The following is a 25,207-nucleotide window of genomic DNA, read 5'->3' as shown; positions in this document are numbered from 1 at the left end:
ACTGTAGAGTTCTAAAAGGAAAGGTAAAATCACAAGTGATTGAATGGGGTTAGGAGACTAAAGGAAGTTTAGCAAAACAGGAAACAGAATGAGAACACTGAAGGGGGGAAAGAAAGAAAACAAATGGTGCGGTGAGTCGAAGAAGAAACGCCAAAGTGAGTACTGAGTGTGTGGGTTCGCTCTGATAACAAAGGGATACACCAAGCTGTCAAAAGGGGGAAACCAATCCTCTCAGACACTTTCTAAATTGTGGCATTGTAGGACAAACACAAGTCAACACCTATTAATTAACATGGTCAGTGAAAGGAGGTGGTGTCAGTGAGGGGATGAGCAGCATGCTGCACCCGTTGGCCTCTCCCTGCGCCGTCCAAATTAGATTTACTTAAGTATTCATAGTCTATACGCTTCCAGTAACAGCTAATATGATCGTAGAAAGGGGAAAGAGAAGGGGCTTGAAGAGAAATAAAAGCTTTAAACAGAGACATAAATTTGGAGCGAGAATTCCTCGTAGCGCCAGCTCTGTGACGGTGGAAAGTGTGTGAGCGCGTTAGAGGGGTAAAAACCATAACAAATCAAACATACAAAGAGTTGATTCTGTGCTGAGGGCAAGGGGCTCGCCCAGGGTGGGGAGCTGTGCTGCGTACAGAGAAGGCCTGTAACCCCCGGCAGCTCGGAGGTTCACTGCTGACGGAGGGTCAGAGGTTGGCAGGGAGCGCCGGCTCAGGGTCTTTCTGGAGAGATGGAACAATGGCGGTTCTTATCAGTGAGGGAGTAGTCTCGCATTGCCAGACCTTCCTCCACAGCGCTGCGGAGGAGGGTCTGGCTAGTCCACACAGCATTCCTGGATGGGAGAAAAACCTTCTCTGGTTTATTGGCGTTTCTTTAAAGGAACACGCCAACTTATTGGGACTTTGTCTTATTCCCCGTATCCCCCAGAGTTAGATAAGTCCATACATACCCTTCTCAGCTCCGTGCGTGTCGTAACTCTGTCTGACGGTTCCACCGGTAGCTTAGCCTAGCATGGATCCTGAAGGTAATCGGTTCCAACTAGCCTATTGCTCCCAATAAGTGACAAAATAACACCAACATTTTCCTATTTACATGTTGTGATTTGTATAGTCACAGCGTGTACAAATAACAAGGTCACATGAGACACAGCCATCTTCTAACCGTATACAAACTAGGAACTATATTCTCAGAAAGGCAAAGCATTGCTGATCTGCTCAGGGCTTGTGGGCATGTTGGCGTCATTTTGTCACTTATTCGGAGCATTAGGCTAGATGGAGCCGGTTACCTTCAGGATCCGTGCTAAGCTAGGCTAGCGGTGGAACCGTCAGACAGAGTTACAACACACACGGAGATGAGAAGGGTATGTATGGACTTATCTAACTCTGGGGGTTACGGTGAGTAAGCTAAAGTCCCAATAAGTCGGCGTGTTCCTTTAAACCAATCACAATTGTCTAGGGTGGCGCTAAGCCATGGACTCAATAACGGTGCCTCTTCAAAAAAGCCTTGGGAAGGAACTTGTGGTTACACTTTACTTGAAGGTATCTACATACAGAGTGACATGACATGGTCATGAACAAGTCATAAACGTTTATGGTTTATGGTTAGGGTTAGGATTAGGGTTCATGTGTCATGACCAGTGTTGGGTGTAATTGGATGGTAATGTACAGTAACGTAACTACTTTTTCGGGTAAAAAGTAGTGTAACGCGCTACTACTGAAAATTTGGTAATGAAACGTAGTTCCTTTTTCAATTCGGCGCAACGTTACTTTTCCCAGGGACAGATTTGACAGCGACAGCTGCCTTCTCAGCTGCGCGCTCACAAGCTCCACACGGACGTGACAGAGGCTGGTAGCAGAGTATTCATGGCAAGCAAGAAGCAGCCAAAGCTAACTTTTGAGAGCGTTTTAAGCTTCGTGGCTTTTTGCTAGACGGCACTCTGAGCCAGGCAGACACAAAGCTGACAACCTCACAGATGGATGCGGTGGAGATGGCCTCATACATACACGCAGCAGACCGCTGTGGACTTGTGTCGGTCGATTTCCAGAAAAGAGGCTGCATGTGTCTACGACAATGCACGGACCATTGTGGCTGCGTAACCGGTACAAGTCCATACAGACATTACATAGTATACACTAACACCGTGTAACACCGATGACCTGCTGAAGTGCATTCAACCCGCGCTGGACTCGTTCATAATGAATCAGCCGTCACTCTGTGAGGAGAGAATCCAGTCTGCAGTGGAGTTCAGACACTTCACTGATAAACCAGAGATTGGCTTATATGGTCAAAGATAGTTTTTGCATAATTAACTTCAGTCTCTGCCAGAGACCCCTGCTTTTAAGTAAGTAACATAAAAGTAACAAGTAAAGTAAAAAGTTACTTTCCATAGGGGGTAACTAAGTAAAGTAACGGATTACTTTTTTAAGAAGTAACGAGTAACGAGCAAACACTACTTTTTAAAAGTAACTTCCCCAACACTGGTCATGACTGTGTCATGACAGTGTCATGTGTTCATGCAACCCAGTCTCATGGCAATCCGTGAAATGGTCACGTTATTTAATCTATTGATTCGTGTACACTGGCATGTTTTTCTCTTTTTTTCGTGATGGCCAGCACGAAAATGTAAACTAATGTATTTCAATGGGAAGCATATGTCATGATCACAGCACGACTAGCGAGTTGTAGGTTGGTTGGGGTGGTGGATGGGTCAAACTACACAGGACTTTCACCTTGGAGACCGGGGATCATGGGTCGCGTGTGGCGTTTTTTTCCCCTGTTGTTTTCCTAATCACAACCGTCCCGTTATTGTTGCACGTCCCCTGTGGCCGTCTCCCGCCGTGTGAGGTGTCCTTTCCCCGTTCTTCTTTTCCATCCTCCACCATCCCATTATTGTTGCGCGTCCCCCGCAGTCGTCTCCCGGCGTGTGACACGTCCTTTCCCCGTTCTTCTTTTCCTAAACCCAACCTCCGCCGTCCCGTTGTTGTTGTCTCGTGTCCCCCAGAGACCGCGGCTGGTGTCCCGGGGTGTGACGTTTGCTTTCCCCGTTCATCTTTTTCTAAACCCAACCTCCGTATAGATTGTTCCCATTTCGTGCTGGCCACCACGAAAAAAACGAGATAAACGTGTTCTTGTACACGAATCAATAGATTAAAAATAACGGGATAATTTCACGAACTGCCGTGAGACCGTATTGGTTCATGACACTGTCATGTCACTCTTATGTAGATACCTTCAAGTAAAGTGTTACCAAACTTGTTTTGGTGGAACATGTGTACAATCAGAAGTAGTTTTAGTTGCAACAGAAAACTCAGATTGGACAGCTGTCTGGATTTACCCTGCAGAGATCTGAGGAGCAGTTAACCATAGTCCTCATACAGTGCTCAGCATAAATGAGTATACCCATGCTAAATTTGACTAAAAAGAGGAATAAAAAAATCATCTTTTGGAAATTGATCTTAATGCCTTAATTAAAAATATGAGGAAAAATCCAGCCTTTAAGGACACCAATTTTCTTTGTGAATGAATAATGTATCGTGAATAAATAAATGTTCTTCCTTAAAATACAGGGAGCATAGGTAGATTTTTAGTTTTAAAGGCCAGTTATTTCATGGATCCAGGATACTATGCATCCTGATAAAGTTCCCTTGGCCTTTGGAATTAAAATAGACCCACATCATCACATACCCTTCACCATACCTAGAGATTGGCATGGGGTACTTTCCATAAAATCATCTCTCAATGCAAATCAAACCAGCTATTAGGCTAACCGACATCAAAACATGCCAATCTCTAGATATGGTGAAGGGTATGTGATGATGTGGGTCTATTTTAATTCCAAAGGCCAAAGGAACTTTATCAGGATGCATAGTATCCTGGATCCATGAAATAACTGGCCTTTAAAACTAAAAATCTGCCTGGCTCTATGGGAATTTAACATAGGGGTGTAGTTACTTATGCCCCCTGTATGTTAAGGAAGAACATTTATTTATTCACGATACATTATTCATTCACAAAGAAAGTTGGTGTCCTTAAAGGGTGGATTTTTCCTCATTTTTTTAATTAAGGCATTAAGTTCAATTTCCAAAAGAGGATTTTTTATTCATCTTTTTAGTCAAATTTAGCATGGGTGTACTCATTTATGCTGTGCACTGTAAATCCACCGGAGTTTAGAACGCCAACACTAAGAAAGTAGAAGGTAACGGGACATCTGGCGGAATTTCCAGAGGCACCTGAACAATCCCGGAAATGAAACATCGTGGATACTAGTGAGAGAGAGAGAGAGAGAGACTGACATAGAGAAAAAGAGAGAGGCAGGAGTGGTTGCAGTCGTGGAATGTAACTAAGTACATTTACTCAAGTACTGTTCTTAAGTACAAATTTGAGGTACTTGTACTTTACTACTTTCTTCTTCTACTCCGCTACATTTCAGAGACAAATATTATACTTTTTACTCCACTGCATTAATCTGACAGCTGTAGTTACTTTACAAATTGAGATTTTTGCACACAAAACACATGTAGTTTATAAAATATGTTTTATTATAAATTAAACTACCCAACAATATTAAACAGTTAGTTGATTGACAGAACTGTTTGGATCGTTACCAGTTTCTAAAATGTGAGGATTCTTCTGCATTCAGTACTTTTACTTTTAATACTTTAAGTACATTTTCATGATGATAGTTACATACTTTTACTTAAGTAACATGTTCAATGCAGGACTTTTACCTGTAACAGAGTATTTTTACAGTGTGGTATTAGTAGCCTACTTTTGATTCAGTAAAGGATCTGATTACTTCTTCCACCACTGAGTGGTTGTGCACGGAGCCAAGTTGATGACCGACGGGTCAGCGTTGGAGTTTGGCCTGGGGGACATCCTGGTTAGGGAGCCTCTGAGGGACACATTCTTCGGATACTATCTTTATCTCGTAATAATGAGGGAAGCTGACATCCCACACAGATCTGTTTACATTCTCCTACTCCGGTCCAGCAGTCAGTCCGGTGAGGGAAATGTGGCTGGCACATTGAGACGTATGTTTGTTGTGCAAATTTCCCTGCCAACAAACATACAGAACTCTCCCTGCATTCCTGTCATGGAGAGGCAGACTAGAAATACAGCCAAGAGTGACAATTTGGCCGGTCTGACTGTACACACACACAGAGCTCCTGTGGAGCACTTTCACTATCTATCTGAGCCCTTTTTAGTGGTTAGCCTGTGGTTTCCTCCAGCAGCTCACAGTCTGTCACCAGCAGGACTCCGATGTTCACTGCATCGTTCAGTTACTTTCAAGAATGGGCTGGAAAAAGTGAGCGAGCGCAGGCCCCCGGGGGAGAAAAAGATGGATGGAGGGAGAATTTAGGAGGACCCAGGTGAAAGTAGAGGGTTAACATGTAAAATGCAAACCACCCAAACCCTCAACTGGGCTTTTAAGACATTCCCACAAAATGGCTGCTGTGTGTCGCTGCGGTGGCGAGCGGCGGAGCAGCAGGCCTCGAGAATGGTCCCGCTGTGTGCAGAGTGTTTGTGGACTGTGGCTGAGCTGATGGACATGACCCAGGAACGGGCCTGGAATCAATTTAGTGTGTCCAAAAAGTGCCTGTGAATGTAAATAAAGCTCTTGAGCAAACAAACGCTTTTCCGAGAGGCACACACACAAACACAGAAAAATGCATAGGCCTACAAAATGAATCAAACGCTGGTGGGCCCCCCTTCGTGTAGATGATGAGAACCCAGTCGGCTCTGTGCGCTTGTATCCACAGAAATTAAAACCAGGGCTCTTCTTCCTGCCTTCTGGCTAATCTTAAAGGTTTTATCCCTGGATTGATCTGAGAAAGCTCCATGGCGGAAGACCAACAAGGGCCCAATAAGAGGGTAACTTCACCCCCGTGTTCCTCTCCTCCTTTTTTTCCCCTCTCCTCTCCCATCTTCCCCTCCACTGCCACTACACTCAGCCCCATAACTGGGGACACACAGAGCCATGTGGCTGGCTCCAGTATGAACGAGAGGGAGAAGAGCAGCTCTTACTAGCCAAGCCTGTTTACACAGATGGTGGCAAGCTTCATTATTTTTTGTGAGGGGCGTGGAGGAGGTGGGGAAGGAGGAGGATTGGTTGAATTTACAAAAGGTAGTTTATAAACTCAAGGAGGGATGGAGGTAGAGAATGGTCAGCCAGAACACTTCCAGTGTGTTACACATGATCAGGCTCTCCACTAACCACACCTCTTCTACCCCACACTTTATTTTTCTTCATCAATTTAAAAACTTTGCCATAAATATTATACATCCATTTTGGAAAACAGTCATTACTTTAAGTTCATCGTCAATCATCTAAAAGATAAACAGATTTTAGTTGGCTACAGAAAGATCATTTTGTCAGCCAAGGATGAGAGCAGTCAGCAATCTTTTTCCAAATCTCTTTTTTGGGAATGAAGGATTTTGATTTGCGTGAGAGGCTCGCCTTAAACCGAGCAACAGCATCTGTTCTTTTATCTGTATCTCTTTCATTTCTCTGGAAAAATAAATCATAATAATGCTTCATAGCCACGCCTGAGATCACAGAAACATATTTGTTAAAAATCAGCACATGTCATCACAACCAAAGTCAGTATTGGAGGCATTTAAAATACTTTTCATTGATAATTTCAATTGGCATAAAATAACAAAACTAAGAGTCTACAACTACGCTGGCGGCTCTGTGAGGCTATACTCACAGCGGTGTATTAACATCACAGATCTGTTAACTCTTTTTATTCTATATATTTAGACGATTTAATCCTGATGGAGATATGCCTCAAACAGTGATACTTTGGATACGTCTGCATGTTTTTGAGCCTCAGTATCATCCGGCTCTGCTTGCTGTTGACAGGGGCAGGTCTAGAGGGGGGGCCCTCCCTGAAATATGATTGCCCCCCCCCCCCTGGAGCCCCCACCCCCCCCAAAAAAAATTGGGCTAGAGTGCTAACCTGACTCCGCCAGATGGATTGCTTCACATTTGCTCGGCATATCCATCTGGGAACTTTCTGTTGGAGAACTTTTGGAAAGGGGTGAAAATACTGGTTAGCTGATTGGATAAACCATCTGTCTATCACTAACCTGACTCCGCCAGATAGCTCGTGAGATCAGGACGGTCTCACGAGGCTAATTTTCTTCACGACTAGCAGAGCCAGTTGATATATCAAACTCTTGCCGAAACCAGTCGGGAGAAGAGCAAAAACATCTTTTCCTCGAGAAAAGCCTCCAGTGACGTTTTTTGCTCTTCTTTCAATGAAGGAATACTTTCGAATTCGGATAAAACTTGCGCGATAGCTACGCTCATCTCATCCGTTGAAGCCGCCATGTTGTTTAGTCTGAACAGTCGCTTCTCGTTGCGTCACACCCAAACCCGCCTCAAAACCAACGCTGATTGGTCTGTCGTTTGGCAAACGGCTCCAAATTTTCTCTGTCTCAAGATGCCAGACTGATCTGCGAGTAGAAAACTGGAGCTCGCGAGATCAGGACGGACTCACGAGGCTACTAGAGTGCTGTCAATCTGACAAATTTGATTTCCAATGGATCCGAGTACTGTCACTTTGCTGCCTGTTCTGCCAATCACTGCCTTGCCATTTGGTAAATGGATATATACTTTAAACATACGTTGTATGGCAACTGTGTACTTTGTTGAAATGTTGAGGCCAGTTTAGAAGTAGAGCACTATTTGCTGTAAGAAATAAATTGTGTATTGCACTTTATTTCTGTTCTGTTTCCTTATGTCTGAAAACTAAAAAAAACAGCCTTGGTCACACGACCAATTCATGTTTCCATGATGACTATTCAAATTTTTGCCCTAAGAGCCCATGGAAATGTGTATTGTATTTGGATACACAATTTGTTGAAAATAAAAAGAAGTGAAATGAATAATGAATGGGATGTGTTTTATTTAGCAAATTACATTGTTTTGATCTATCCTATCCAATATTTCCTATATTTCTAAGTAGATTTTCTAGGCTGTATTTTGATAAAACCCCCTGGGCCCCCCATGACTGATTATTGGTCCCCCCTGTGCCACCCCATTTAAAAAATCCTGGAATCGCCCCTTGCTGTTGTAAACCACATAGATAGAGGACTCAGGCCATGTGGGCACCCAGATTCCTCCTCCATCCAAACACCTGCACTCCTCCTCGCACATCTGCTCATCGTCTGAGCCTGTTTTCTTCTGTGTCACGCTAACCTGTAGGACCGGGGGCCCTCTACCTGGCAACCACATGTGGACAACTCTATATTACTGGAAGCACATTCATGTGCGCAGTAGCTCATATAATCAGCTCTATGAAACTATATGGAGCTTAAAGTAGGAGGAAGTATATATGGCGGTGGCATCCAGAGCTGCCAGAGCTAATGTCAACAGTGTCTGGATTACGGCTTATTTGATGAAGACATGTGGCAAACACTACTGTGGAGGACCGGCGCCGTGTGACTCACCGATCAGGTGCCGGGGGTCAGGGGGTCGCAGCTGCAGTTAATTAACATACCAGCTTCTCGTATTGGCGGCACGTTCGACCCACATACATACCGTAGTAAAGAATGTTTAGGTTTCCCAGTGTATCAACCTTTAGAGTTATCAAAGGTGTTTTTGTCTCTTTCTGTACTTTCCCCGCATTCTTTCATCACCTTCTTCTTTCTTTTTACTCGACCTTTGTTCCAGCCACAAAATTTGTAGCAGGCCTGAAAGGTGAGCCCAGCCCAGCCTCTCACCGTAAGCCGCGTGTTTCACATTACAGGAATATTTCCACTTTTGTATTTTGCTAACGGCTGGCGCTGATAAAATGCTCAAGAGCTTCCAAAGGTACGGCTTTCCTTCGGGGTGCTTACAGTGACCGAATGTCTGAGTAACAGGAACATAACAAGAGGCCTATTCACGCGGCTCCTGTGGAGCACGGCGAGGTACAGCACACAGCAAAGGCCCAGTTCAGCCCAGCTCAGCAAGAAAACACACAAGGCTGAGTTACTGGGCTGCTGGGCTGCTGGGCTGAGGCAGAGCCCACCAACTGTTGGCTTTCAGACTACTCAATGTTTCCAAACTGCATGAAAAACCCATTTTAACAAGTTATTTAGTCTAGCAGTTAGCGTTAGACTCTTAAATAGCTTTTTATAAGTGGTTTAGCATTGAGTGGTCAAGTCCTGTTATAAAAAAAACATTTCTGTGGATTATTCCCACGTTTTCTAAATGTGATTTAGTTTGTTTCCAGAACTAACTTGAGTCAAGAAACATTACCTTAAATCTAGTGGAATGATTTGCAATATTTCACTGTGTTGTCTTACAAAACTTCAAGAGCTGAAACTCACCTGGAAGCAGAAATGTGAAGTGACAGTGGACAGTGAGGTGAGTATGAGGGAATGAAGAGAGGCTTTGAGCAGATTTTATGGAGGTTCTTTGTTACAGTCAGAGACCAGGTGTGCATGAAAGCATTGAAACAGGTGAGCCCTCACCATGAGCAAGACAGTCATTTAAAAAAAACTACACACAGACACCCATACACACACATTACTGCATGTGTATTCACATATACATTTTGGGATTATACTGGCAAACTATTTTCTTTTTCATTCTTACAATTTCCTTTGTCTTAATGCAACACATATTTTATGACTTTAATATGTAACTACATAATGTTGATTGTGTAATAAAGTCACACTGCTGAAAATATGTGCTATCACACATCCAGAGGCAGTTTTTAAAAAAAAAAAGTATACTTAAAGTGAGACTATGTCACTTTTGAAAGAATAAAACATAAAACAATCCCTTTTTCAATTCAATACACTTATATGTTTTGTTGCTACCAGTAGCTTTTGGTGGCTAATGTTAGCTAACTTCAGGTAGATATTACTGCATTAATAACATTGCTGAGCCAGTTAGCTGACTTTATGACTTTTGAAATTGTGCATTTTCACGTCCTAATCGTTTCCTATTAGTAGCCAGGCTGAGGTGTGTGGCTTACTTCCATCACAAAGTTTTCAAAGCGGAAGTAAAGCACGATATGAGTGACTGACGAGAGAGTCCGAGAGAAGAGGATGTGTTTCTAATTTGTTGTGACATCTTCCCATCAAGTTGTGTTAAAGGAACATGCCGACTTATTGGGACTTTGTCTTATTCACCGTATCCCCCAGAGTTAGATAAGTCCATACATACCCTTCTCATCTCCGTGTGTTGTAACTCTGTCTGACGTCCCCACCGCTAGCCTAGCTTAGCACAGATCCTGGAGGTAACCGGCTCCATCTAGCCTACTGCTCCCAATTAGTGACAAAATAACGCCAACATGTTCCTATTTACATGTTGTGATTTGTATAGTCACAGCGTGTACAAATAACAAGGTCACATGAGACACAGCCATCTTCTAACCGTATACAAACTGGGAACTATATTCTCAGAAGGCGAAGCACTGCTACTTCTGCTACTTGGGCGGAGTGATTTGCTCGCAGCACATGAGAAGCCCCGTGGTGAGGAGCAGAAAGTAACAACGGTGCTTTTCAGGTGTTGTGCTAATCACTCCGCCCAAGTAGCAGAAGTAGCAGTGCTTCGCCTTCTGAGAATATAGTTCCCAGTATGTATACAGTTAGAAGATGGCTGTGTCTCATGTGACCTTGTTATTTGTACATGCTGTGACTATACAAATCACAACATGGAAATAGGAAAATGTTGGCGTTATTTTGTCACTAATTGGGAGCAGTAGGCTAGATGGAGCCGGTTACCTCCAGGATCTGTGCTGTGGGTGCGCCAGACAGAGTTACGACACGCATGGAGATGAGAAGGGTATGTATGGACTTATCTAACTCTGGGGGATACGGGGAATAAGACAAAGTCCCAATATGTCGGCATGTTCCTTTAATGTTTTGTCCACGCCTTGAATGTCTACAAATGAACTATCAACGGAGTGTTGGGGCTGATTGAAGGACCGGGCTGGTCCGAAGAGAAGAGCGGAGCGGCGCCGGCTACGACAAAGGTAGGCCTCTCTTTCTTACCTTCCATCTGGCGGACTAACTAGCGTTAGTTTCTGTAATTTCAAATCCACGACTAAAGAAGACAAAACGATGGTAATATGTTTCCTCAGGCCTGTGGTTAGGCCGTGACAGCGTGCAGTAAATATAATTGACTAAAGACAAATCATTTCATCATCTGACCATCAATGTTTTTTTCACCCTATCACGTGTGTGAAGTTATAATTGATTATAGCTGGTATGATGATGTTCTGCAAAACCAAGACTTTAAAGCCAAACACCAGAATAATACAGATCACCCACCAATCAAATTAAACGGCTGCAGCCTTAAATGATTTGGAAATTTAAGCTGTTCATTTAAGTTTTATTACATTTTTTTATTAGACTAATTGAATTGACATCAGAGAGGTCAGTGAGTGATCTGTCTGGTGTGGGATCTGTAACCAGTCCAGTGCCTGGCTGTTAGTCTGGCTTCGGAGGGGTGAGGGTGGTGTAGGGTGGGGGGGTTGGTCCCTGTCCTGGAATAGCTCCCCTGGTCTGGAATGCTCTGGGGAATGTGCGGCGTGCGGTTTGATTGGTCGGGAAGTGAAGTGTGTGTGTGTGTGTGTGTGTGTGTGTGTGTGTGTGTGTGTGTGTGTGTGTGTGTGTGTGTGTGTGTGTGAGCAACATTAATGGAATCAGAAGGTTATGGAATCTGTGTAGAGAATGAGCGAGGACAGATCAATCATCACGCACGTTTGGGAACATCCTCTGTGTGGTCAGCAGGTTGACAGCCGGGCTGTGTGGCCCGCCTCGGTCCTGTCTGCACCTTGTTGTTGTGGCTTCTGTCACCTTTTTCTTGCCTCCTTGTGTGTACGCATGCACGTGTGTGTGTGCGCGCGCGCGTGTGCGTGTTACGCCATCGCTCCACTCCAGGCTTTGTGAAATCAGATCTGCCTCGTCTATCTCAGAGCAGCATAGCACAGACAGGCAGCCCATTAGGCCTCATGCTCTGCAGGTTGACCTTTGAACCCCCAGTCCCCTGTTTGACCAAAATGGGCTGAGCAGCCGTGCCAGGTCAGCGGTTTGCTGGGTCATCACAGGCTATCAGCAGCTATCTGTGTATCCGCCAATGAGCAGGGACTCTTCAAGGTCTGTAAACATTACTGGCCCACATACACACACATACACATACACACTAAAGATGGTGGTCAGACCATGAAGGGTGCTTTAATTTCCCACTGTGTCAACCTTCAGCAGCTTGTGAGCCAGAGGAGACAGTATAATGACTCAGTGTATCGAAGCAGAACTGTTCAGTCAGGCTAACAGGAGCGTGTAAGCGAGGGCATCGGACTCTCACGGCCCAGCCTGCTGGAAGTGATGGCCCTGCAGGATTCCTGTGTTAACCTCGGGTTCCTGCTCTCGCTCCCTGCCCGGCGAACCCAAATCCCTGCCACAACATCCCCGACAGGAGGACTACTCCCTCGGCTGTGTTTGCTCAGCTGCGCTGGCTTTGTGTCGGCGTATCGAACCCACTTGTTCCTGCTCCCTGGCTGTTTTCTCCCTCTTTTTCTGTTTGGTTTCTTTTCTTCCGACAGTTTGTAGCTTCATTTGTTCTTTGTTTGGCTTTCGGAGAGCACGTCTGACGTTTCCAAGGGATTGACGGCTGGGAGTTCAAGAGGCCGAGGTGAGGCGGCTACCTGAGGAAGTCTCACGTCTTCTGCTGCATAGTGTCACAGTAGTGTCAACATGTACAGTAGTCATGTAAACACCTCTCTGCTGTGCCCACTGCCTGTGTTTGGACTGTGAGCGCTCTGACTCACTGCAGACAGAGCCAAACCTATTCATGCACTTACCAGTTTAAAAGTAAATGGCTCCAATTTAGTTAGCAGGCTTAATAACTTAATGGCTTTTTGCGCAACATTTTTTCACAGCCCGTCACATCAAGTAAATGCAATTTAAGGTGATTTTTAAGTGATCAATGTGGACGCAGTGCCTCATTTAAAACCACACAAGTTACAGTTAAAGTCAATTTTGGGATCCAGTTTGAATACATGCGTCTAACCTGCAAAGATGCGTAACCGTTTGCGTCTCGGTGGTGGCCCCAGCCCTGACACGCCGGAGCACTCGTCTTCATCGTCACAGTCACCGCTCTCGAATCCCTCATCCCCCTCATCGCTCCACCCGTCCCCTCCGCTTCCACGCGACCGGGCTCTCCAGCGCTTCTCAGATACCGTTACCAGTCGCAGCAACTGTGGGACAAACAGGAAGAGGTTAAAGGTAATGATGCAAACCGCCCTCACCCTATTTTCATGAATCATTCTGTGGCCGGAATGTGCCGGTGCATTAATGGTTCAACAAAGCTGTTAAAATAAATAAGGGGTGTCTCTTGATGTGAGCGTGTACTGTGTGATTAGAACAGTATGAGGGGAATTCCTGACAAAAACTCGCTGAGATCTAAAAATGCTGGTATTTACCAAACTCTAATTATAATCACCATGCAGGAAAACAATTTTGTTATCGGTGCCAGTTTTGTTATTTTTGTCCAACCGTGATTCATTCAAAGGGTTGTGGCCGTCGCTCCATGTAATTTGCTGGTAGAAAAAGAAACTGTGGAGCAAGCAGACTAGTGCGATTGTGTTGTTACTGGCAAACATCATTGTCTTGAGTGGGTGTCTCAGGGCAACAGGGATACAATAACACCACATAACACACTGTCCAAGTGGACACCAAAGCCTTGAGATCTACAATGAGAGCGTAGGATGAAAGATGAAGATAAATGTATGTTAATGTTTGTAATATTCTGAATTATTTCGTTGAACCAGTTAAGATTGGAAACCTCTTCCTCAAGGGAGACCTGGCCAAGATGGCAACATAAACATTTGCAGATAAAATAATAATAAAAATCAAGCAAAAAAAACAACAACAACGAAATATGATATTATTTGCAACAGAATAATATTCCAGTTTGGCCTCTGGGCTGTAAAAGCAGTTGTTGTATAACTCTGTTATTTTCCCACATGGTGTACAGAAGCTGTTTGTGCATAACATACCACAAGTGTTTATTGAGAACTGTGGTAAACTAATCAACTCATAAATAATACAGAAATATCCAAGAGCTGTAAAGCAATTTCATTAAAATAAAAATCTCTGAATTCCTCTTGACAATGTGTAAAAGGAGGGCAAACTTTACCCATGCAATGACTAAAACTGAGTAGATTAGTGTCAATTTCAGAGACAGCTTTCCCACTATTTTTTTGAGGTGTAGCTTTAGAGCAACACAGAAAAAAGAAAAAAAACCTATCCTGTCTCGAATTGAAAAACATGTGAGCCAGCTTGGAGACAACCTACATGGCCGCTCTCTGACCATCGTTCAGCCTCCACAACATCGCACATGATTGAGAGCCCTGCCAAGGTAACAGATGTGCTAAATTCCAGCCGCCTGCCCTTCCAGCCTCCTTTCATCTCACCGCTCTGCCTCCTCCTTTGTTTTTTTATTGATGTCCTTCCTATCTGCATACGTCAGCATGCATTTTTTGTTGTTGTTTTTGGTTGTTGTGGCTGGCTATGGGAGAAAATTGAGTTCATATGGGCCTTGTCTCAAGTCAGCTGCGACGTCTGCCTGAGATCCGACTGTGTTTTGTGTGTGTGTGAGAAAGAGAGCGGAGGTATAAAAATCCCAGAGCTAATCACAGAATTCCGTCAGTCAGAAGATAAACAACCCTGTTCCCTTCGCCTGCATATACAAACCAGTCAATCTGGGTTTTACAAGTGACATAAACTATGAAGTTTAGAGAGGGAACACACATCACCTTGTTCCCAGCATGGCTGCCCACAAACCTCCATTCATTTGTCAACATTGAGGCCATACACGCACGATGAGCAAAACATTTCTAAAAGCCTGGTCACTTGGACCGAGGGATGGACAAACAGAGAGTCACAGAGAGGACGGTTGACCCATTTGACTTTGGTTTGAGGCTGTCGAGCGAAGCTACACCTGGTGACAGAGCAGAGCCCTCAGGTGTCACATTAAAACATGTCCAAACTCTCCTCGTGACGAATGCTGGTTTAATGTACTGGACTGTATTGTTACAGACAGAACCAATTTTGCCTGCATTTGCCGAAGCCCTTCATAGATTTACAGAGGTCCTGAATCCTGTATCCTGGCAACTCAGTTTGACTTTGGGAGGGGAGGGGTGCCTCGCAAACCAATTAAAAGGCAAACAAACACTTGTAAAGCAGGGAATGAAAGATGTGGTTCAGGATATTTTAGAACAAAACCTAAAAAAAGGTATGAGGAGTTAGGGGGAAAACATTGAGAGCAACTGTCGTGTCCCTGTTTAGAGCTCAGTCTGTGCGGACACTGCTATGTGTAACTCACCACCTGCTAGCAAACACAGCGACTCCCCTCAACACATAAGCAGACATGCTGTCCTCTGAGTCACTGATGTTAGAGGAAACATGCTAAAATCAGCACGCTAACAATGACAGTGCTAACGAGCTGATGTTTAGTAAGTTTACATAATTCATATTAGTTTAGCATGTTAGCATGATAAACTAACTAAGCTAACTTGCTGCCAATGTTTTCAATATCATAAATTCTATTGTTATTGTTTTCATTCTTATGTATGTATGTACGTATGTACTGTATGTATGTATGTATGTACTGGATGTACTGGATGTATGTACGTATGTATGTACTGTATGTATGCATGTATGTATGTATGTACGTATGTACTCTATGTATGTATGTATGTATGTATGTACGTATGTACTGGATGTATGTATGTATGTATGTATGTACTGGATGTATGTACGTATGTATGTACTGTATGCATGTATGTATGTATGTATGTACGTGTGTACGTGTGTATGTGTATTTATGTATGTATATACGTATGTATGTACTGTATGCATGTATGTATGTGTGTACGTGTGTACGTGTGCATGTGTGTATGTGTATGTATGTATGTATGTATGTATGTATGTCTGTATGTACGTATGTATGTACTGTATGCATGTATGTATGTATGTATGTGTGTACGTGTGTATGTGTATGTATTTATGTATGTATGTACGTATGTACTGGATGTATGTATGTATGTATGTATGCTTGCATGCACGCACGTATGCACGTACCTATGTATGTATGTATGTATGTATGTGTATGTAGTTGTAATTTTTGAGCAATCTATGGCACAATAATTTCTTTTGGGATTAATAAAGTCTATTTTATCTTAATTAACATTTGCTAATTAGAACTAAATACAAAATACATCTGAAGCTGATGATAGTCATTAGGTTTGCAAATATTTGGTCATAATCTAAAGTATTATTATTAGTATTTTGACCTGATGATGGAGCTAGAAAAAAAAGTCTGGGGATGCCCAAAGTGATTACAATTAATTCTGAGGGGAACATAAATCTCTGTACCAAATTGCATGGCAATCCATGTGATCGTTGTTGAGCTATTTTAGTTTGAAGCAAAATGCGGTGAACGACCAACTGGCCATCACTGCCATCCATCCCTACAGCCTGCTGCTAGCATGGCTAAAAACACAACAGCATCAGAGAGAATTTGGAATTGAAAATCCAGTTTCAGACACACATGTGAGGGAAGCAGGATCAAGAACATAAAAGCAAAAAATAGCTGCAGATGGACGGCAGTTGAAAAAGCAACAAAAAATTGTTTTTTTGGAATTAAAATAATAATTTGACTGCATAATCATAGCCGTGGCCTAAATAAGGACCAGCAGTGAGCCGTGCCCTTCTCCACTGGGGGGACAGTACTCTCTGAGCCTCTGTGGCAGAGCGCTGTGGCTTCTGCCCACTGGCTGACTGCCTATGCCACGGCTGCGGTAGCGGGGAGGGGTGGAATGTATGTTTGTGTCGAAAGTGATGCTGCGCTTTTGGCATGGCTGAGCCACAGCGTGATCCGGCAAGAGCCTCCAGATTTACCACAAGAGGGAGAAACCTCAAGTTGCTCTGGGCTGGAATCTTCTGCAATTAAAAAAAAGAAGAAACCCAAGCAAAAGGGAAGCAGGGAGGAAACAAATAAAAGAGAGAGACATTTTTTTTCTGGGAGAAATGCTCGGTATGTTTTCCATTAGGCGAGGGAATCTGGCGCTCTCACTCGTCTCTCTCCTCTGTGTTTTGAGAGTTGCATCGGGAGCTGGTTCGGACGGGCAGCTGGACACACAGAACATGTAATCAGGACGACTATAGGCATCCCGGAGGCCACGCGGTTCACCTCCCCTTTACACAAAAGCGCAAGTCACACCAAGGAAACACGGGTTCAAAAGCTGCACACAAAGCCCAAACATGTGGTAGATTGCTCAATGCAGGCCAGCCCAGACAGAGACACAGAAACCGCAAGTCTGTCACTGCCTCCCACACATGACATGAACTCCACCCAGGGTCACTGTTCGACACACACGACAGCTGCAACTGAGCCTCTGAGCCCAGCCACTGGTCGACCCACACTGCTAGAAATCAACCTGCCCTCACTGATCATCAGCTGGGGGTCTTTTACACGAGCTGGCAGAAGAAGATCACAAGTCACAGGAAAAAGGACAAAATCTGAAGATAGGGTAACAAATATGAGTGAGGAGTGATGTTGGGAGTGAAACAGGGAGAGGATGAGTAATGAAGATGGAAAGCGTATAGAAAAAAAGGGTCTTGTTGTCAGTGTGTGTGATTGGGATCAGGCCCTGTGTTATGTCCTCCTCTCCATGCACAGGACGTGTCTGGGCAAGCTGCTCATGACTGGGCCCATACGGAATCTGCTGCTCTGAATTTTTCTATCAATGCCTCAACACATCTTGTCTACAAATCTAATCTGCAGAACTTAAGGCTTAGGGTTCCAAGCAGAGTATTCTTGCCATATACGTTCAAAACAAAAGCCATGGTTTCACTGTCAAAATGTTGATGGTTTCCATAATTGCTCTAAGTTGAAGGCTTGAAATGCACACAGTCATCACATGATGTTTTTTCTTGAACGTAGTGATGAAAACATGTGACCTGATATTTGGGTTTACAATCATACAGTTACTAAGCTGCTTTAATCAAAAACATTTTTATAAACAGTTGGTCAGATGGCCATGTGAAATGGGTCACTTAGTGACAAAAACCCACAGAAAAGTACAGCTCTGCAGTTCCCCTCAGCTCGCATAGCTTTTTATGTCTTTCAGCTCATTACTTTGGATTTATCACCATCGCCTTTATTGTTTTGGTTCACTCTCAACGCACTCATTTATCTCGTAGAAGGTAGCTGTTTTCAGCAGAAAAAGCTGTTAAAACTCATTGTGTGCTAGCTGCACCAAACACCACATAGACAAATTTAGCAAATAGCTAATGAACATAGTGGAGGATGTCTTTTTTTTTTTCCTTTCTTTCTACAACTTTATTTTTCATAAAGCAATATATTTTTATATACACCATATGTTACATTCAGATTTAGATTTACATTCAGTGCATTTACTGTTGTCCTACCGTAACCATTCACCCTGTTTTAGTGAGACCCTGGATCCATATAAGGGCAGGAGGAATTAAAGCACCACGTACGGAGTGTAACACATAAAACGCGACAAGGTGACAGACAGACAACAGACGGGATGATATCAGAACTGACAAGACGGGACTGGACAGGACAGTAGTGGAGGATTTAGCAGCTAAAGAGCCAGATATTTCCCTCAGGATTTGATGGAAACTAGGGGCGTTGAAATTAATCATTGATGAATGGCAATGCGGGTGTGGACGATTCTGCAATGATGCCGTGACAGACCATAATTGATTATTGCCTACTGATGTAACTTGTTGATTTTCCTGTCCCTGCTTTTTTGTGTTTTTGCCTTTTGTCTGTTGGAGGAAGGAAGGAAGTGTCTTTTAAAAAAAAAAGGGGGGAGTTCATCCATATCTGACTGCATGAATGTGTCAATGAAAACCATGTTTAGCAATATATATTATTGAGGAGGGGACGCATCGTGATGCATCGTGATATTGAATCGATTTGAAGGGAGTGTGCCTATGTTCCCACAGCCCTATGTTCCCACATTTCTAAGATGTTTTTCAAAATTAGGCCCTATGTTCCCACAGTTCCCACATTTCTAAGATTTCTTTTCCAAAATCAGGGTCTATGTTCCCATATTTCCTTTTTCATAAATTTGTATCAGATTTTATCCCCCTAACCCTAACCCCTAATCCTAACCCTAAAACCTTTTATGGGAGGATAGGGCTTAAATTGAAGGGAAATGTAGGAACACAAGACCTCATTTTGAAAATGTCCTAGAAATGTGGGAACATAGGGCTGTGGGAACATAGGGCCTAATTTTCAGTGAAAATAAATTCTTAGAAATGTGGGACCATAGGGCTGTGGGACCATAGGGCTGTGGGACCATTGGGCTGTGGGAACAGAGGGCTGTGGGACCATTGGGCTGTGGGAACAGAGGGCTGTGGGACCATTGGGCTGTGGAACCATTGGGCTGTGGGACCATAGGGCTGTGGGACCATTGGGCTGTGGGAACAGAGGGCTGTGGGACCATTGGGCTGTGGAACCATTGGGCTGTGGGAACAGAGGGCTGTGGGAACAGAGGGCTGTGGGACCATTGGGCTGTGGAACCATTGGGCTGTGGGAACAGAGGGCTGTGGGACCATTGGGCTGTGGAACCATTGGGCTGTGGGAACAGAGGGCTGACCCCGATTTGAAACGTTGACAGGATAATCGCAATCAAATCGAATCGTAAGACCAGTGAAAATTCACACCCCTATGGAAACCAGACATAAACGGAGAGTGAATTCATCAGGTGGCCAGAAACACGACTGCTTAGTTTAGTAGCTAGTTATGGCCATCATTTGGCAATTGCTGAGATCTGAAAACAGGGGCAGTATTGCTATAACAAAGTAGGGCAAGAAACAAGTGTTTCGACAATCAGGTTGTAGTCAAGCTACCTATAGAAAATACAGCAGGTCAAAGTTCACGAGAAAGTCTATCTGTGAACTGATGTATAACTTGACTTTGTTTCTCCTCCAAATAAGTTTGGCTAACCCAGAGTTTAGTTTACAACCTTTCATCTCACTGCTTGTGTTTCTTGCCCCGTTAAGAGTTCCTTTTAGCAGTGTTGCAATTCCCAAGTCTAAGTGATTTACTTTGTGATTACAATCTTATCATCGCCAATAGAAAATGTGGCCAAACTAAGAACATGAATCCCGAAATAAAGGGAAGTTATCCTTTCATTTTTAACAGTGCCAAGTGAGAGAAGTAATCAGTCTTTTTCTATCATGTAACATGCATACTTTAGACATTCAGAGCTCTGGTAAGCAACATTATAAACTGCTATATTTTACGCTGCAGCTCTAATGATCTCCTATTTATCTTTGAGCTCCTGTAAAGCCCAAAACTGTACAGCAGACTGTAGGCTCTATCATTAAATCAGTGTAGGTAGGAGCTGATGCCCGGGTCAGTGTGTAGACAAACACACATGACTTTTCAGCCCAGACTATTTTTCATGACAAATGAAGGAAATGGACTTTCCTTACACCTAATCCCCACATGTATACTGAGCTGCTGCGCTTGTATCAAGTTTGCAGACGTGCTGTTTGGAGAAGAGAGCCAGGAGAGTGGGAATGAATGAGGGACACCTTGGGAGAAAGACAGGCAGGCAGAGGAATGACAGGAGGCACTTTCCACAGAGTGAGTCATGGAAAGCTCCTCAGCACGCTGACAGAAGAAGAGCGGACGTTTTCGGACGACACAGCCTGCCCTGCAGTCCTACCCGCTCTCATTACTCAACTTTTATTGAATCTGTAATGTAAAGAGGCGGGGGACGTATGCACTCGCATTCTTCTCTCTGATTCTTTCCTTGTCTTGTCTTCTTCTATCTGTCCGCGGCCGGGTATGTCACGCAACGGGAGCCCAGCCACAGACAGTAAATGCAGACGAGATATCATTTCCTGATGTTAATTCACGTTGGAACAGAACACACAGAGAAGGCAAAAAGGAGCTCTCAAGTTGAGTGTTAAACTGGGCGTGTGTCCACTCCACCTTTCTGGCTAAGCCCATAAGGCCATTTCCAGATTTTTCTAGTTTGGACTGAATCCTGAATGAATGTTTAGACTCTGTTGGCAGTGTGACGTTGTTCCTCTGGTAGATAATCTTTGAAAGCTAATGAAAACTCTTAAACCCTCGTCATATATTAAAAATAGCAGATTAAATAAATTGTTGCCAGTTCATCTTCTGGAAGAATAAGCCATTGTGTCTTCTCTGTTTATCCAGACATTCTCAGTTCAGATGAAAGCAACGCATGAATACACAGGGTTAAGTCCCCTTAGTATTAAATCTATCTGGTATGACAACAATTTTCAATCTTTTTTTGAGGCTAACCAAATGAAAATCTTACTTATGTCTGTGAATGTTCCTGATTGTCTGCATGGGGTTTAATAGTTTAAAAAGTCCCCTTCCTGCACAGGCCGCTGGTTGCTAAATCAGATTACGCCCCTCAGACAATCTCTTTTTGTCTGCTGCTCGTCTGCTTTACACGTTATCGCAGTGGTTCCCAAAGTCATGTGTTGCTAAGAAACCTTCCATTTCAACATCAGCAGACTGTCACTGCGTGTCCCGTGATCACACCTAGCGGGAGCCAGCGGACGCTCGCCTGGGTAAGCCTATAACAGAGGGTGGAGTGGCCTGTGCTTGCACAAGGTTCAGTGAGCTGCGAGGCTATAAGCAGCTGTTCTGCTGCCAGCTAGCTTATCTAAAAGCTTACAGAAAAAAAACAGAGAAAATGGCTTGAAAGTGCTGGAAAACAGCAAAGTGGGGTCAGGGGAAGTACCTCATACAGACAAGGTATGGGTGTCTAGCAAGATGAAAATGGAGCATGTGAGGGAATGATAAAGTTTGGGAGTGCTAACACTTTGACAGGTCCGGAGAGGAGCCTTAACTCCGCTGTGTCCCCCCTGGCCCAAACAAAAGGCAGAGGAGGAACAGAGGAGGTCTCTGACCCTCACAGGGAGACCCTCTGATGACCTAGCAGAGACAGGAAACAGGAAGTGTGACCCCTGGCCCCATTCAGGGGGGACTGTAACACGTGACTGTGCCCAGTGACAACAAGCCCAGGATGTGTGGATCAGATGAGAGACCGCAGCAGGAAGACTCAGCTGTTCATGTCTGTGCTCGCTGACAGTTCAACAAAAAGCTAAGGATCAGCAAAGAAATATTAGATTGAGAGAATGAAAAGCCCACAGCACACACTGTTTTTACCTGTGTGGGAGTGTGTGTGTGTGTGTGCTGTGGTTCCTGGTTAGCAAGCCGGGTGCCTGGCTTGTGCAGCCGGGTTTTTATAAGCCGGCTGCGTGATAATTACACCCAGTGGGGTGGTAGTGGTGTGGGAGCAAAGGGGCGCAGTGGGTAGAGAGAGACGACCCTGGCTCGGGCCTCAGGGCTGATGGTGGGGGGGCAGGGAGAGGTGGAGGTATGGAGGTAAGGAGGAATGGGTGGCAGCAGTGGTAGAAGGGATGGTTGGGCCTCATTAGCAGACAGACTAATTGGGAGGAAAAGGGCCCTCACATGCTCTGTCTGACCTCCCAGCCAGCAGGGGAGAAAGCCAGGGTGGGAGAGGGGTGGGTGAGTGTGTGTATGTAGGTAGGGATGGGGGTGGGGGTATCTGAGGGTTGGATTCCTAAAGTTAAGGAACCATAACTCCTCATAACTCCTCAAATCCTAAACCTACCATGAAGTCAGAAGTCTCCGGAAAGCGAAAAGGATAACATGCGTGTGTGGTGCTCTAACAGGGATACCGACTCTGCCTCTACAAACGCCCTGCAGCTCCGCGGAGGTTTACACCAGGTGTCACACTTCATTTAAAGAACCCTCATGGCTTATCCCTGCACACAAATATAGCAGCGTAACAGCTCTCCTTCCTCCTCCGCTTCCAGGGCAGTCGTACTTCACACACATAAAAACTAGGAAGGCGAGAGGACGAAGGCCCCGAGGGGGTATATTAAATAACGCTTCAAAAACCCTCAGTAAATAACATCAAACACAAGTCAGATTCTTTGACTGGAGCGTGCATAATGGCTAGGTTAGCAAGTGTAAGTTTACAAAACAGCAGGCCTAGTCCAACACCCATGGTGTCTATTAGTCTGATAGTAAGCACACCCTGCAGGAGAAGGCCACCGCTTGTCGCCGTGTCATGAAGCTGCTTCCATTTTATCTCTACTGTAATTATAATACACACAGCACTGTGTTTATTCACACATTTCATAGCGTATATTTGAAGTGTTGCTTTATTTCATAGTGACTGTGTCACTGCTGTGTGTGAACTGGAAATGTATCTGCTGTAGTCATATTCCTAACTACGTGTGTGTAAGATTAACTGCTCCGAGTGTGCACAGCAAAAACTGTCCGAGCTCAAGTGTGTGTGTGAGTTATATATTAAAGAGCGTATTCTGTACAAGCGTGCACGAGGTGTCGAGCGCACGCTGCCCAGGCTCTGGTGGCTCGGAGGAAGTGAGACTGCGTGATGGAATTTGTGGCGCTCGGGATCTGGTTTATTTTCCACCCTGGATTCCTGTCCTACCTGCAGGATTTTCCCAGGTTCTGGCTTCAATTAGACTGGGAAGCTGGGGGGGAGAGGAGGGGGGTCTAGGGGTTTAGGAGAGGGGGAGAAGGCGGGGGCTGGGAGGAGGGAAGGGCGACAGAGCTGGAGTCTGTCACACACAACTCAGCACAGCTGGGAAGATGGAAAGAAAGGCAACATAATGATGGGAGTGAAGGCTAAAACATGGGAATAAGGTGCAAAAACAAAAACTTTGGTATGCATGTTTGTTATTCTTCAAATGACAGAGCAATTTTAACAGTGTAAGATGAAATAATTGTGTTTTGCCGAGAGGGATTCATAAAAATCTTCACAAAGATGTCTTTCATATCTTTGGTATTCCAAATGTATCCCTACAAAGAGTGTCATATAGCCAAGAAGAGGCTGTCAGAATAGTCCCAGGAGGTCTGACCCTCCAAATGGCAAACTCATCTGACAAATGAGTGGGAAACGCTCTGTAATCAAAGACCAATCACATAATTGCTCCATTTTGCCACTAGCTCAACCATCTCCTGTGAGATTAGTCGTTCAGAGGAGAAACACGATACGCTGGGAAGTTAAACAGATGTTCAGAAAAACAAACTCATCTCCTCAGAACAAGAACACATCACCAAAATAATGTTCTAATTTAAGAGTGCTGCCTTCACGCATGTCTCTGCACAAGGGAACTGACTCGGCCAGTTTTTACAAAATGGGAGCATTAATGCAGTGTCACAGTAACGGCAAAGTTCTCATTAAGAAAACAGCGAGACTTTGTCAGACTGGCATCACAGAAAACCGTCGACTTGACGTCACAGCCGAGGAAAGCGTGTCGATGTGTACACTTTATCAGCTTTAACACGCTGCATATACAGGGCACAGCACTCAGGACCTCGCACAGGAATTTGTTACACAGTGTAAGCATGCACAGAAATGTCCATGGCTCCTCACAGTCCTGCACTGTTTAAAGATTCCAAGTCGAGAAGCAATAACCAAAGGAGAAAGCCATTTCTCTTTATCCATTTATAGTGCACAGTTCACTTTAAAATTGGCTATGGCTCAGTCATGACATCAGCTGCTTTAGGCGTGAGAAAACGTTGTTTTACAAGCTGAGGCGACCGGCACTGAGGTTTTTTTTTTTCTTCTGGTGTTTAGTTTAGCCTCACAAAGGCACAAAGGCAAGGGTCTCCCTGCCAGACTGTCTCTGTATCTGCTGATTCTCTGATCAACACTGACAACGTGAGAAATGACACATTTCCGCTGCATAGTTTCATTACACAGGGCCATCGTCACGGAGCACTTAGGAGCGGAGGAATGAAACATCAGGGGGATTAAAGTTGGAAGAAAGTGGATTCTTTTGAGGGGTCCCATGTTCCCCTCACTGTTTAAGAGAGTAGCCCATATATTTTATGACATAGTCTACGCATACTGTGGGCTGGGACTGATTCGTGGTTAGAGAGTGGTTCAGCACATGCTGGAAGAACCGTTGATTGTGCTCACCGTTTGCGCCAAAAGGAGAATAATGTTCATTCAAATGGAAAACGTGCGCAGGATAAAAGAGTCTTATAGGACTTGTAAAGACCAGTATGTGAGTGACCCATGTCCTAAATGTGGAGCTGAATGCATATAAAAAGTACAATAATGTGCACATTCTTCAGTCTGCAGCTCGGAACACACTG

The 25,207-nt window shown here is 44.3% G+C and overlaps 1 protein-coding gene across 1 annotated transcript in view; it reads right to left on the bottom strand.

Annotated features, from left to right (window-relative positions):
- gpc3 (glypican 3) overlaps positions 1 to 25,207 on the bottom strand; it is a 134,553-nt gene that overhangs the window by 6,318 nt on the left and 103,028 nt on the right. Inside the window, exon 7 of the mRNA XM_031280151.2 lies at positions 13,025 to 13,211. Within this exon, the coding sequence (XP_031136011.2) occupies positions 13,025 to 13,211 (187 nt within the window). The remainder of the gene's footprint in view (positions 1 to 13,024; positions 13,212 to 25,207) is intronic.

The sequence above is a fragment of the Sander lucioperca genome, chromosome 1 (assembly GCF_008315115.2).
Source record: "Sander lucioperca isolate FBNREF2018 chromosome 1, SLUC_FBN_1.2, whole genome shotgun sequence".
NCBI classification, from domain to species: domain Eukaryota; kingdom Metazoa; phylum Chordata; class Actinopteri; order Perciformes; family Percidae; genus Sander; species Sander lucioperca.
This window is presented reverse-complemented; position numbering and strand designations above follow the sequence as displayed.